Source organism: Cheilinus undulatus, linkage group 8, assembly GCF_018320785.1.
Source record: "Cheilinus undulatus linkage group 8, ASM1832078v1, whole genome shotgun sequence".
In the NCBI taxonomy this organism is placed as follows: Eukaryota; Metazoa; Chordata; class Actinopteri; order Labriformes; family Labridae; genus Cheilinus; species Cheilinus undulatus.
Window position 1 is genome coordinate 15,812,523 of NC_054872.1, and position 16,008 is coordinate 15,828,530.

The 16,008-nt window shown below is 38.8% G+C and overlaps 1 protein-coding gene across 2 annotated transcripts in view; it reads right to left on the reverse strand.

The window, feature by feature from the left end:
* Nucleotides 1–16,008, reverse strand: part of ulk4 (unc-51 like kinase 4) — a 129,240-nt gene that overhangs the window by 32,247 nt on the left and 80,985 nt on the right. For both annotated transcript variants that reach the window (XM_041792526.1, XM_041792525.1), the window contains exons 31-32: nucleotides 14,854–14,902; nucleotides 9,987–10,077 (exon numbers count right to left, since the gene is read on the reverse strand). In XM_041792526.1, coding sequence (XP_041648460.1) covers nucleotides 9,987–10,077; nucleotides 14,854–14,902 — 140 coding nt within the window. The remainder of the gene's footprint in view (nucleotides 1–9,986; nucleotides 10,078–14,853; nucleotides 14,903–16,008) is intronic.

Sequence of the window (16,008 nt, forward strand, 5' to 3'; positions counted from 1 at the left end):
TCATCATAAAGGAAAAAAGTCACAAGAAATATCACAGCTTCAAACCGCATTGTGAACTGAGCTACAGTAGCCTCATAAAGCAAAGACTGCTTAATTCAAAACAACAAGTAAGCCAGAAAGGTGGCCATAACTGAGCAGAGCATCTGTACGTGACTTGGAAATATCTAGTGGGGCCACAATATTACAGTGGTCATGGGGTGGGGGGGTGAGAATAAGGTGGCCCTCAAGTAAGCAGTTCAAAACATGAACAGAATAGCAGCTTCTACTTGTAGTCTTTGCTTCTTTGCTGCTTGAATTAGTGTAGATATTTCAGGGGAAAATGCTACTTTTATAGGGAAGCAGTGGCTGTGTGCTTGTAACAGGTAATGATCTGAACCATTTAGGTTCAATTTACACCCTAACAAGTCATAATTTTGCTGAAAAGTCCACTGTTGTAAAAATCTACCAGAAAGTATTCAAAAGGCAGCTATGCAGATTTTCATTGTCACTCTTCTACTTAAACATGAAAAACAATGAGGTTATTGTCAAGAGGAAAAATGAGTTAATTAAGGCTCAAGATTAAACAGAGCACCTGAAGCAATTCCAACATTATAGGTATTTTCAAATTCTGCAAGGTTTTCAATTTTAGCCCTGACTCCCTCAGACCGCGTTTTGACATAAAACAAAATGTTTGATTTTTCATGACTTCAAGGCCTGGATTTGGCCGGCTGTTCAGTTAAAAACCAAGTACTTCTAACTAGGGTTTCATAGATGCATCAGGCCTTGTACACACGGAGACAAAAATGATATATTTCTGTTTCATTTAGAAAAAGTTTTCTGTAAATACAGAATGGTTTCAGGAAATGTCCGCAAAGGCATGGAACCACTGAAAACACTGAAAATGCTGTAGTGTATACGCCAAGCCTGTAAATGGTGCTGTAATGCTGCCACAGAACTGCACCAAAAGAGAGAAGATGATTACGGAAAACTGCCACAAACTTTCTCCTAGTTGCCATTTTGGTTGTTCTGCGCAGTGGATTTAAGAACATCTGGTGTATGCTGTTCTCTGTGGTGGTAAAGGAGCATCAGATTTTGCTGTAAAAGCCGTAATAAGCTCAAACGCTTCTGCAGCATGAAAACAACCCTGTAACCTGCCATTGTTGTTTTTGGTTTGATTCGCACATGTGGCGTAAGTGGACGTAACAGACATCAGCAAATAATGTTCATCTGTCATCTCCAAAAAAGTTAATAATGACATTTTTTAACAGCAGTACACACAACAAAGCTTACAGTCTTATTTTATCTTAAAAATATCTCTAAAATTTGATCAATTTTTACTTTTAATGACAGATTTTTTTTACAAGAGCAGCCAAGAAGAAAGCACCAACACATCACACCTGTTTTAGCCTCTTTACACTGGCTCCTAGGCGATATATCAAGTATACTAGATGTATCGTGGCTTTAGCCACAAGAGATGTTTAAAACTATATCACGATCATTGAGTATAAATTACATGGAATTTTTAAACCGTCAGTATGCAATTCTCTCAATAGCTTCACTTCTTCCAGAGTCTCCTCAGTCTCTCTCACAGAGCAGAGAGCTCACTCCCCCACCCATCCAGAAAACTCTCCTCCAGGCATGTGCGTTTTTGTATCAGAAGGAGAGGAAGGGATGCATGCAAGCAGAGAAAGTAAACACAGAGCCAAAGTGAGTGTTAAGAGATGGGAGTTTGAGATGGAGATGGACAATTAGGTCCGAAAAATTACAGCATTGAATCCATAATTTAGCAGTGGTTCAGATTTCAGTAGGAAGTTGTTGAACAAAACGCAATCATCTGTAAAATATGCTGAGATTACTGCGGCAGTAACACAACACATCGCCAAAGACATGGCCCCAGTTAAAGTCGTTGAAAAGCCAGAAATATAAAGTCTTAAAGACACATATTTTTTGCTGAAAACACCCTGTCAGAGTTGTACATTTCAGTGTGAGAAAAGGTGGCCAAAGTCATAACTGTGGCCAAGTTCAATGTTCATAACAGAAAACATTTCATAACTTTCTATACTCAGTGAAAGTATTTCATGATTCTTCTTAGCTGGAACCCTGTCATGGTCATTTTTATTCATAACAGCTTGTGAATTAAGTCTTTTTCAAAATTAAATAGTGTGCTAAATGGAACCTGATATTGATTTGACCCTTTCTGCATACAGACTTTAAAAATATCCAGTATAAAGGTAAACTTTAATCATCATACTGGTGTCCTTTTATGCCCCAAAGGGCTGAATTAAACAGGAGACTTCAAATTATCGCAACATATATCCTGATATAGCCTGAAAATACTGCAGTACAAGTTTCAGGCCATATTTCCCAGCTCTACTGGCTCCCTGTGATTTAGAAGTGATTTTAAGATTTTACTGATTACTTTTAAAGGGCTTAATGGCCTTGTTCCCAGCTACATCTCTGACCTTTCAGCTCCTTGTAAGTGAACATGTACATTAAGTTCCTCGGTCAGAGGTCTTGCGGTCATCCCAAATACCAGACTGAAGAGAAAATGGGTGTTTGCAGTGAGGGCACCAAAACTGTAGAATGATCTGCATGTCACTGATTTCTTTTGAATCGCTTCTCAAGACATACTTTTACCATAGTTAATTTTTGTGATTAGACAAAGTTAACATGTGGGCAAACTGAGATTTGTTTTCAAGGTCAAACACAAGAAAATGTTGGTATCATGGGTGTCTTACACAAAAAGAAGAAATGGAAAAAAATAAACATCGGTATTGGTATTAGCAATGGCTACATTTTTATTTTAAAGATTGGTATCAGCATCAGCCCTAATTTTCACAAATGGTGCATCTGTACCCCCAACCAGAAACCAAAGACACAAACTGCTTACCACTTAATGAGCCATGGTAAACACACCAAAATCAGGTGGGGTTACAATAAACCAGATTAAAGTGAGTTGCGATGTAGATTCAACAACTCAAGACCACTTTGGATCCAGACACACTGTCGTTCATTTAGACTGACTTTCTCCAGGAATAGTTAACAAAAATGGATTTACAGAGCTCAGTGGTATGAAGAAACAAAACACCGGAGACTCCACTTTAGGGCTGCACAATTAATTACCTTTTATTTTCATTTTCTTTTTGTCATTGCGTTATTAACATTTGCAGGGCAACGGTTCAGCCCAGTTGGTAGAGCAGGTGCATCACACTCGAAGACTACAGTCATCTTCACACTGACTGATGGTCAGACTAAAGATCTTGATGCTTTTTCATACTTGTCATCTCCAACTCTCTTTCCCCATATTTCCTGTTGCTCTTAAGCCACCTTATCAAATTAAATCAGCCCCCCCAACCCCAACCCTCTACAAAGCAATCTTTAAAAAAAGAAGGAAAAAAAGCATTTGTACAAACACATTGCAAAATTCTGAATCTATCTAAATTTATGTAGACAAGTAATGCTTTCTCACTCAGAATGGGTCCATTTTATCCATTAGAGTATAACAGATATGCTTTCACACCATTTATGCAGGCAAATGAAGCTCAATCTAGCTGTCAGCTACCTTCAAATTAATGTGTGCTTATTTAGGGGGAAATCTGGATCTGTTTGAGTTTCAGGAGGGAAATGTCCCAAACAGATGTATTGCTTAAACACTGTGAAGAGCAGATAGACTCTTAAAATGTATGTTGCAGTTGCTGCAGTTCATATCATTTTCATAATACTGAACAATTTTATCACAGCTTGTATATTTTTTTGTCATAATGTGGAGGTCATTTCAAATACAAACCAAAAAAACATGGCACTGCAACTGCATTGCAAAGCAGAGTTTTAATGCAATTTAAAATGACTTTCCAACTCTGTAATTCTCAACTACTTCTTCAGTCAGCTGAGAAATACATTCTTAGCTGACTCAATCACTATTTTACAATTATGTTTCATTTCCCACATTGATTTATCATTATCTGAATGCTGTAAGTACAATCTTTTGCTAAAGTTAAAACTTATTTAAGGAGATTTTAACATTAAGAGATGAAATACACCCCTTTAATAATTAAAGGTCCCAATTATTTTTTGGAAAGCATCCTGCAGCCCCACCTAAGTGTCTTGCGACCTGCCTAGGGGTCCCGACCTTTACAAAGGAAACCACTGGTCTATGTCACAAGAAGATATAAGAGTACAAAGAATGTGTGACAGTGTGGTCCATTCCAACCTTAATACTGATTTCTTGTAGTTTTTTTGTATTCTGACAGATATATGTATATATATCAGAAATTGCTCAGTGGAAGTTGTATCTTCACAGATATAAAAGCTCTTCTTTTTGTGGATACCTGTGAAATATTTATAGAAGTGAATCCAGCAGTGCATGTGTGTTTGTGCATGAAGTAATAATGACAGGTATGGATGGAGTATGTATCTATAATTCAGAGTATTCAAAGTAGCTTAATTCAGTGAAAGGTAACAAGACAAGTTTGTAAATGTTACTGAACTAATGTCAGCTGCTCATTATAATATGAGATGGATAATGTTGGAGTGAAAACCATTGTGCTCAGTCCTATTTTGGACTTTAGACTTTAAATAGGATAAAAATAGTCATTATACAATGCTTTGCAGTATAATCTATTTATAAACCATCGCAAAATGAGTACTTTTGGGATTCCACAGGAAAGATGGCTCAGAGCATTACTGTCTGAGCAAAGTAGGAAAGTAGTCAGGAGATAGAAAAATCTCCATTAAAATGATGTCATGATTAATGTAGAAGTGTATGAAAATGAAGTTCATTTAGAGGTTGTACGCAGTTTCAGTAATATGACTTCCACCAGCAATGTGTGCTGCATCTAGGTAAGACTTCTTCAAGGACAGAGAGAAGCATGATGAAGTCATTTTAAGAGAGCTTATCATGCTTTGTAAATGACTGAAGTAAATGTTTTACACCCCATATGATGACATTCTCCATTTGAACCCTTACCTATATTGACCCTATAATATTAACATTAGTGATTTTTATATGTATGTCGTACAAACAACACACTAGGTGTCTACATTTGGGTCTGTTTGAAAAGTGAAAAAAACTTACTAAGTCCTTTCCTATCCACATTTTTTTTAACCCTGATTACAAATGGCACAGGGTGAAGGAAAGGTGAGAGTAAGAGGATAGGAAAAAGAGAGTTTAAGAACACAGCTAACATTGCTACATAGATAAGGTAGATACGTGGCTTACATTGCTGCTTTGTGAGCTTAGCTTTACCTACATGAACTATGTAGCTTTGTTATTTATAGATAAGTTAGCTTTAGCAATGTGAGCCTTTGCAATTTGTGTTTTAGCAAGAATAGCTAAAGCTAACTTAGCTACACAGATGACTTTGATAAATAGCTTACGTAGTTGTTTTGTGAGCTTAGCTTTAGCTTCCTTGGCTACGTAGCTTTGTTATCTACATAGCTTATGCAGCAAACAGAGCTATGCAAGCTATGCTGGCTGCTTTGAAATGTTCTCATGGAGGACGAGCTTTTTCCTATAAGCAGACTGTTTACTTGATTTTTAAAATGTTTTGTTATCAGGTTTTGCAGGTCAGGGGTTTGACTTTCAAGTTTTGGTATCCTAATCTTACCCAAACCTTAACCCTAACCCTAATGGAAGTCTTATCCTATTTGATTTTTAAGTTTTTAGCATGTATTTCTGTTCTGAGATAGTACTGTGTCTCAGGTGAACAGTCTGTGAGAATGAGCCATCAGAAATGAACTGCAGCCAGACTGTCTTGAATTTGATCATTTACATGTCATTCTTATTTTGATTAAGAAAAATGTATACAAAAATGAAGAAAGTAGGATTTTTTAACTACGCTAAAAAAATAAACACAAGAATGTGTAAAGCATAATATATAATCTCTGCTACCAAAAAAATTTAAAACTGATATTTCAACACATATTTCAGGTTAAGGTATTGCACATTTGTGATTTCAAATATTATAGACAGCCATATTGCCATTTACTCTAAATCTTTATCAATTGCCCAGCCCTAATCCAGAGGTAGATTTAAAGGGTGGACAAGGGTTGCTCTATCTTTGGCAGGTGCCTCTATGTTAAGTTTAAATTTTGGGAGCGAAAAGATCAGCACATTGATGTAAATATGAATGTATCTGTTACATGATGATTGTTTACACTGGGGTATTCTTCTGTGTAAAAAAACAAACAAACAAAAAAAAACATTCCATCACATTAGAAATCTTTATCAATGAACAACTTCTCACTGGTGTTAGATTAAAACAGCACTGGTATCATGTATGCACAGAGAAAAAATCTAGATATACAGAAAAACATCTCACATTTATTGTCAAAAGTATGTTATTGATTGCCATAATGTTAAGTTGTAAATCCAATGACCTCTCTTGGGTGCTTGCTAATATGTTGATATAAATATGGAAGACAGAGCTTTGTGGTATAAATTATGCCAGGGGGCATCCTTATTGATTGGACACATATGGACAAAGTGTGAATGAACCATTATAGAATCTTTTTAGACATCGTTTGGGGATATGAACCTCACTCCAAACCTAATTTCAAACAGCAACTTGCATAAATGCAAGTTTCAAAATAAGTAGATAACTCTGGCACAGAGGCAATTACCTTAAAGATTTCTCGGAGCTTCTCACAGAAGGTCAAGAGAAATAACAAGGATTGGTGGCTGATCAAACCAGGAGAAAATCTCAGAGACCTCTAAGGAATCTGAAGATATCTGGATCCCCTTTAGACTCCTTTAATTAATGAAAGGGTATCTATGCTGAAATTAACTGACATCTTGTTGGCATTTCAGCCTAAGACAGGATCCAAAATCTTCTGAACTGTTGGGGGAACTTTAGCTGCTCTGCATGCTCTAGATGTGTCCATTTCCTTATCAAATCTCACAGTCTGCTTGTCAGTGTGCCAACAAAATGAGTCTCAAATTCCATTCTCTGTACAGAAGCTCTGGGCTTCACATCCTTGTATAATTAGATTACAACCATGACTCTCTACATTAGTCTGTTACATGTTCACAAATTAAAACTGAGCCATACACTATCATATCATGTTTTTAAGGGAATGTCTCTTACACTTTCATTAACTTATTCTACCACTTATAAATCTAACTCTTGCTCCATCAGACTATCACTCACTCAACCTCACATTAACTCCACTATCACCTCATCCCCCTGTCCCCGGCCTCCTAACATTTTCTTTCCCTGTGTATCTCATTCTTCCTCTCTGCTATCCTTTTTACCTTTCAGTTCATACCATCCCTTCTCTCTCTCCTCTCTCTCATTCATTTTAGCCACTTTTTCTTCTTTCTGTTGTTCTGCTCTCCCTCCCTATCTGCTGTTCTCTCTCTCTCTCTGCTCCCTCTGTCTTCATTCCCCAGGGGGTATTATCTCAGTCGGAGGCAAATCTGCCCAATTATAAACCTCATCTCCTCTCTCTCTCTCTCTCTCTCTCTCTCTCTCTCTCTCTCTCTCTCTGTCTCTCTCGCTGACACACATACATACTCACAAACACACACTTCTGCATCCACCGCCCCCCAACTCCTCTCAGTCTCATGCATACACACAGGCATAAGCACAAATACGTTCACACAAGCACAAAAAACCCATCTTCCTATTTTGCTCTTCTTCGCTGTCTATTTCATTGCCTCCTAACACACACAGGCACACAAACACACATGCTCACAACCCACCCTTCCCCTCCTCTCCCTGTCACACCTTAAAAAAGCCAATTATACACACTTCCTCCCTGCTCCTCTTCTCTCCTCCTCTCCCTCTCCCTTCTTTCTTGCCATCGCCACACTGATCTGGAGTGAACCGCAACTAAAAGGTGGGAGAAAGAGGAGAGGGGGAGATAGGAGAGGAGCTCAAAATAGAGGATAGGAGAGGAGGTAAAAATGGTAACAAGGACGGAAGGAGGAAGGAGAGAGGAAACTATGAGGCTGAGTATATTGGAAAGTAAGCAAGGAGTGAAAGAAGGGACAAACAGAGAGAGGAGAGGAGAGGAGAGGAGTGAAAGAAGGAGAGGAGAGGAGAGGAGAGGAGAGGAGAGGAGAGGAGAGAAGATAGCGTTAATTGCCCAGACAGTTTTAGTGCTGGGTTGACAGTTTCTTGTTGAGAGGAGAGCTGATTGGACGATAATGATGCTGACTACTGAACTGCCGCACTGCTGACCCAATGGAAATAAAGAGAGAGCAATGGGTGAGGAAGGGGTGATTGTGGTGGTGGTTTTGGGGAGGCAGGGGGAGGCTGGACAGAATAAGAGACAAAATGCTGAGTAAAAGACAGAGAGAAAGAGAGAAATTTTCAAAATGAGTTGCAACCAGAATTTGAGAAAACAAGAATTTTTGTTCTTTTTCATTGCCCCCGAGTTGCAATTACAGTGCTGAACTGGGGGTCGTGAAACATTTGCATTTAAAACATGAAGGCAAAAGCACACGGGCGGCGGTGTTTGTGTCAACATTAATTTTTTAAAGCAAGATTTAGGCCTTATTTCTATGTCATATTTTTGCCTTGCAAGTCTTTCCTTTCAATTAAAACCCAAAATCCCCCAAAAAAAACCTTTGGGTGTGAATAAGGGCCAAAATAGACTCACTTTCTAAAAGAATGACCTCTCTCCAAAGAACACACTATAAACTTGATGTCCCCCTTAGGATCAACTGCAATCAATAGCAATTCTAATATTATTGAGTTTCCCTGTAGCTGAAGGACAAAAAACAGCATTTACACATGCACACAGAAACACGCAAATGCAGAGTCAGTCAAGGTTATTGACCTGAATAAGCACAAATCTGCAGCATGACAGCAGGCTGGGGAAAACAAGATGTCAACAAGTAATATAACAATAACTAATGCTTGTGGAGCAGATACAGAGATGCTGAGTGGTAGGGCCAATGACAGGCAAGCCTCTAGGACTCATAACTCACTGACTATTTACACTTGTGACCGAGGCAGAACAAAACCTCCAAAATAGAAAAAATTGTGATTTGTTTTCCTTTCAAAGCAAATGATAGGATTAGGTGCTTGGTCCTCTCTTGTTCATCATATGCTTGATCCCTCTCAGTCATATCATTCATCACCATGGTCTCCATTTTCACTGTTAAGCTGACCATTTTTAACTTTACATTTCCACTACCTCCATCACCACAGACACACTCCACTTTTACAGACTGCCTCAAAAAATCATGGATGACCAACCATTTTCTCTCACTAAGCAACAATAAATCCGAAATTATGATCACTCCCAAATCAAGTCCCTCACCAAACCTGCTCATAACTTCAGCATCCATATTGACTACCCTCTCTCTCTCCCCTCACATCCACAATCTTGGTATCCTTTTTGGCAGTCACCTTTCCTTTGACCAGCACATTATCCAACTAACTAAAACCACCTTCTTTCACCTGAAAAACATAGCCCACATCTGTCAACTACTCTCTTTCCCTGTAGCCAAACTTTAATAAATGACTTCATCACATCCAGACAAGATTACTGCAACATCATCCTCTATGGTACATCTCCTGAAGTCCAAAATAACTTCAATATATTCAGAACTCCACAGCTACCTACTCACCCAGACTCGCTCCTGTCTCCTACTGCATTCAATTAAAATCCTACTCCCTAAACCAACAGCCCACCACCAACACCTACATCACCACACTCCTACCTGTAACCTCCGCTCTTCTAACATCAGCCTCCTTTCTCCCCAGTTAAGGACCAAGCACAAAACCTGACAGAGCCTTCTATGCTCAGGAGTCACCTTTCAGACAGGCTTTTAAGGTGGAATTTTGATGTTTTTTGTCACCTTTGCTTGTTTCTGTGTTTGTTGTGTTGGCTTTATCTGCATGTTACGCTGCTCTTCAATGTTGTAATGAATCTTTTTAGCTTTTGTACAGTTTCTTTGCATTTTGATGTGAAGCACTTTATAAATAAAATGTACTAATATCATAATAGTTCAGTCTTCCCTCTCTCCATTTGAACTGTTTGCAGAATTACTGTACCTTGGTGGTGCAGTGGCTCCACTCCGCCAAGATTACACATCAGGGCAACTGCGTTTTGGACTAGGCCAGCATTACCACTTTCCCAGTTAGCCTACAACAAGCAGAAAAAGACAAGATGGCTACTAACATGTGTTGTACTCATAAAATTGGTTTATATTTTCTATTTCACACCAAACTGGCTGTAATGACTTCAGATAAATCATGAAAACATAAGTGAGTTAATGAATTTCAGCACATTGTTGGTAAGAGCTGTCAAGACAGAAACATTTCTTTAATAGACTTTCATCACAAAGTCCAAGACAAGAGGGAACAACAGGACTGAGTTTGGACTATTAGTTTGGCTGATTCCAGCTCATGTCCTAGATTTTGCCAAAGTGTTCTTTAGACAAGACTGGAGGAGCTCAGACTATGTGACTGCCTTGCAAATGATGTTAATAAATGCATTTTTTCAGCCCTCTGTGTTTGCATTTCCTATATATGTCTATGTATCAACTCTTATTGCATTTTCTTACTGTCTTGGTCCACTCAGGTGGTAAAAGTACATGATTTTAGCCTCTCATTCTGTGAGTTCATAGCTAAAGTTTGAGCCATGTCTGCTATTTGATGATATTCTAACATAATATGGATGGCAAAAGTAGAGGAAATTAAACACCATGCACTGATCAATTGTCAAGTGGAAGGACGAAGAACATCTGATGAAAATACACCAAACTTGGCATCAATTTTATTCACAGAGAAGCTCTGCCATTTATAATTTATGGCAGTAGTAGCCTGTCATCTCAAGAAAAGTGCATGTATACGTCATTTTGTCTTGTTGCTCCGATTGGGCTGTCATGAATGTAACAGACACAACGTTCCTCCAATCACCTTCAGAGAATTTTTTTTAAAAGCCCTGCACTTCCCAAATGCTTTCCATGGGAGCTTTCCAAGATAAATGTGAAATACCTCTCTGCAATGGATCTATGAAACAGCTGATCTGGCGTCTAAGGTTAACTCCTACTTGGTCTGGAAAAAAGTGGTATCGCTGCATCTCTAGTACTTGACTCATGCTTGCAATACACACATGTGGAGAACGACTCCTTTCATTTAGGTTGTGTTGTTTGCAAAGGAACTACAGATGTAAATTAGCAGTTGTGTTAACTCTGGCATGTTTAAATTTATCTTTGATACTTATGTCCAGTAGTCTCTCCCCGTTAAATAAACAAATAATACAAATTTGTTCACTAAAGCCCGGTTTACACTGTGCGATTATGGGCTGTCCCAGACGAAAGATGACCAATCATGGCAATATTGTTGGTTGTGGCTCTAAATGGTGGTCCTACGTGAGGTAGTGTTGACAGATGGCTGTTGTCATGGTCTTTCAAACAAAGATAGTCTGGGATAAAATTTGGATAGTGTCAGAAATTAAGGATGACTATCTCACAGTGTGACTGCTGCTAAAAACCAACCAATAGGAATGCAGAAAGAAAAGACATAACTATAAACGTGGCACTGGTGCCAACAAACAAACAAGTCAACATTAGAATGGGGACAATGGCAAAAAGCAGATTATATGGGTGTAAAACATAAAAGGCAGAATGGTGGGGCAAAGTGATTTCACCCTGACGCACTATCAAAGGTAGTGACAGAGGCATAATGGGGGGAACAAGCTGGCAATGTATAATGTCAGAGCCAGTGATGTGTTGACAATGTTATGCCTGTTGTGCTTCCGCAATGCTGTATTGCAAAGTGAATTTGCTCACTGGGACAAAATATTACATCGTTGCGTATTCAGTGGGAATGTGCAAAGGCATAATGATGGCTGGATGACTGAGTAATTGCAATATTGTTGTGGAACCACGATATCTAGGCCTAAGTGGTGATCGACTATCTCTATACAGTGGTATCTGCCAGTGGTTGGAATATGTTAGGCAGCAAATTAGCAATTTGTTCTTCAAATTGATTTGTTGGAAGCAGGAAAAATGGACAAGGATAGGGACATATGAAACGTGTTACGGGTCAAATTGGCTTGATGACTGCTTCAGAGCATATCTAAAACTGTGGTTCTTGTGTGGTGTTCTCGGTCTGCAGATTTCAGCACCTCCAAAAGTGTTCCAAGAGTTCAAACCTTTAGTGAAGTCTATGTGAGGCATAATAAAATGTACTTAATACTAGTTGGCTGGTCATTATATTATGCCAGATTGGCTTATGTGAAAATGTCAGTGGGAATCCCAGTGTGCCACACAACAAGGCCAATAACAACAGGTTAGCAATATTACAAAAGCTAATAGCAAAAAAAGGTTAATGTACACGTACTGACTGAACTTATAACAGTTATTTTACAAAGACCATGTACATTTGGACGTGAAAAATCATGGTTGCTAGTGTGAGTTTCAGAAAGCCTCCAGTTTAATCGTTAAATTTCTGTGGCACTTCTTCCTGTTATTCCAACTCTAAGTGAAGATACTGTATTTCATAAATGACAGCCAGGACTGGAATTTCCTGCCTACCTGCGACTGTGGCCAGTGTATTAACCAGTCATGAACATTTTCTACCAGCCACTCTATTTTGTCAAGCAACATTATTTAATGAGGTAAAATATGAAAATCAAGGCTTACTGTATTTAAGTTGTAGGCTATTTAACAAGAGAGTTGGTGCATAAATGATCCAAACTGTGCTCATTTTAAACCTCTTTTATACCAATTTGTCTTGTACTTAACCATGCAAAAGATCACTGTGGGAACTGTACATTTTTAGGATTGTCCTGCATTATGAGTGTCACGCCTACTAGAAGTTAATATTTTGTGCATGATTTCTGCAGTTCCACCAAAATTAAGGCTTTGTTTAATTATCTTGGTCTATCTTTTTGGCCAGTGAGCATGTAAGTCCTCTCGGCTTTACTCATACAGTCAGCAGGAACAAGCAGGAAAAAAAAAAAAAAAGGGGGGTCCATTTATGCTCTTTACTGTTTTAAAATCACTCTGTTAGGTTGGGCTACTTATTTACCTGCCCCAGTGGCAGGTAAATTGAGCAAATTCACCTGACACTACCCAAAAGAGCCAGCATTTGGCTGGTGGCGGGTGATAATACTCCACTCTGGTGGCAACCTTTTCCATAGACTAAATCTGTGACACAATTTGTGAATAGTATTGTTGTTGTTATTTCAGGTGATAATTATACACTATATATGCCTGACAGGTGTTAATAAAACTGCAGTTCTCAAAAACACATCAATACAGGCGAATATCTCTTCATATACGAGACTGAAAAGATTTGGATGTCCCATTTAACAGAAATCATAAATTCAAACTACTGTTTAATTTTGAGAAAGGATTAAATTAATTCTGTAAATTTGTGGATGGTTTAATGCTGACCTGTGATACATGGTTTGTTCTAAAGACGAACAAGTAGCAAAGATGCTATCTTTGCGGTCCTCCTCCTCTTCTCCTCCTTAGTTTCCTTCCCCCTTTTTCTACCTTTTCGGCTTCTCCTCCCTACAAATCTGTCCCTCCTTCCTCCTACAGTTATTCACGTCTCCTCTCCCTCCTGCCCTCATTTCACTATTTGATCCTCTCTGAGATACACCGGCTCTGCCTGCGGGCTCTGTGCGCATCAGTGTGATCTGTGTACGTGCTGATAAGCCTGCCTGCTGCTCATCATGTGCAGTAGCCTGAGGCTGAAGACAATGACATCAATTTGCACCTAGGACAACCTGCCCGTCAGTAACAACGAATGACAAAGCTAATCTATTTTGATCTTTATGGACTAATAAGCTGTAAAAGGACTATTATGCACATCACAGAATGCAAACCACCTTACAAAGAGCAATGAGGAAGGCAAACTAAAATTAACTCAGTGACTTACTGCCCTACACCTTCAAGAGTAGAGTAAAATATCTATTAGCTGTGTATCTACAGAATATGCAGCTAAAGTTTTGCAAAAGTCTTTGACTCTGGTGAGTCTTTGGCCTCCTCATCCACAACAACAAGTTTAAGAACTCTGGTCGTGACAGCTTCCTGAAATCCTTTCATGTTTGAAGCAGAACTACTTCATCATCTCGACAAATACGATTAAGCGAGTTTCTCCATGACAAGTGTGATCACCAGTGACAGGTGAAATCAATCCAGATCACAGTGTTTCAGGCAGCATAAATCAATCCGAACGTGAGCAATAGAGACTGCGCTAATGGATCCTTACATGAGTGGTTCAGACAGGAGTAAACAATCAGGAGAGGAGTTAATCAGGCTGTGTGGAAAGCAGTGTTTAACATTCTGCATCAGCTAGTCAGGGCTGGACAGGCAGTCATGCAGAACACTGATTATTTAGCGAATGTGTGTAAGTGTGTGTGGCACAAATCCTAAATTGTTTGCTGCAGCACAACTGAGTTCATTTGCTGAAAACAGATTGTGCTGTATGAATGTTCATTAGATTGTGCGTATGCAAAAAGGGTCAGGTGAAATAAATTGTTTACTGGGAGCGTTGTTATGCTCGGCTGATAACAGACATACGCAGTGTGTTTGTGTGAGATCTTAATGGTGGAGTCCATATTCTCACTCTATTAACCCTTCCTCGTCTTTAAGGCTGACCTGCCAGTCAATTACACCAGCCCTTTAATAGGTCAACACCACTCAGACTAATTTACATAAATACATGGAGAAGGGCTGCATGGAGCAAGGGAGAGGAAGGCTGGAGAAAGAGTATTACTGTGCTGTAATGAAATGCAGCAGTAATGCCTTAAAACAATACAAATAGTAATGAACGGGTTTCATAAACTGAGTGTGTGACTGTCAACCAGACTGACTGATTCCCTGACTGATGGAGTAACCAAGATTTGCTGATTGGATGCATAAAAAATTGACTCATTGACTAAGGGAGATTGGTTTCCTACCGTAATGAGCTGAAGGACCAGTGGTAGGATCCTGCTGTGTTTGATCAATCTGAAAAAGAAGGAGAAAAATACATACTGAAGCAGAGGGAGAGAGACCAGGGTGAGAAATTAATTCAATTTAAAGCCAATTCACCGGCCTGTTCACGCATGCACACACACATCCGCATGCACACACACAGGGCTGTTTCATCTTCATTAAGGCTGGAGTTCCGCTACGACGACTCCTGCCTGGTACCAGTGGAATTGAGGAGAAAAGAGGAGATGTGATGAGAGCAGATGAAGTGAGAGGAGGTAGGAAAGGAGAGGGAAAGACACAGTAGAAGGAGATGATAGTTAAGGAGAAGATGAAGTAAGAGAAGATAACATTTTGCAGAGGGGAAAAAGGAAGATTTGGAAAGGGATAAGGATTAGTAAAGGCAGAGAAAAGAGTGAAGACAAAGGAGTAGAGGAAAAAACTATAAACAAGGAAAAAACAAGAGTGATGTGGGTGAATTCACATAGAAATTAGTGGAACACCAGGCAACAAATTGGAAGAGAAGGAAAAGAGAGATCGATGTTTATATAGGCAATGACATTTGTCCACTCACTCATTAAGGTTCTTTGAATGCAAACCAATTACCATCAGGCCAGAGTATCTACATGTATACACAAATTCTTAACTCATGCACATGTCAGTGTCTGTTAACAAAAGCAAGAAATCTTCAGGGTGCAATGGGAACAAAGTCGGCTGAAGTCAGATTTGTGTTAATATGCAGAAGGTAACAAGGTCTGGCCATTGATTAAAAATCTGTCTTCATTTAAAACATGATTTATAGCTCGTCCAGCAAGCAGAATACCACTCAGAGAAATCTTTGTTAAACAGGCTGTGACTATCATTTTCTGCTAAATATTATGTTCAATTTCTGACCACAAACTGAACTTTAGGTGATACATTCTTTTTCAGAAATCCTTAGAATAACCTATTAAATGGATGTCCAGAACTTTTGCATTGCTTTGTTACTTCTGCATTTATTTTATCTTACTATAAATAATAATTAAATCCCATAACATTCATACTATGGAGTTTTCTGTTCTAAACCTTACACAAAAAGTAATGAAATTTGTGAGTGGTAAATTATTTCTTTGTTGTAACAATCCGTCTTGGCGAAAATCTTA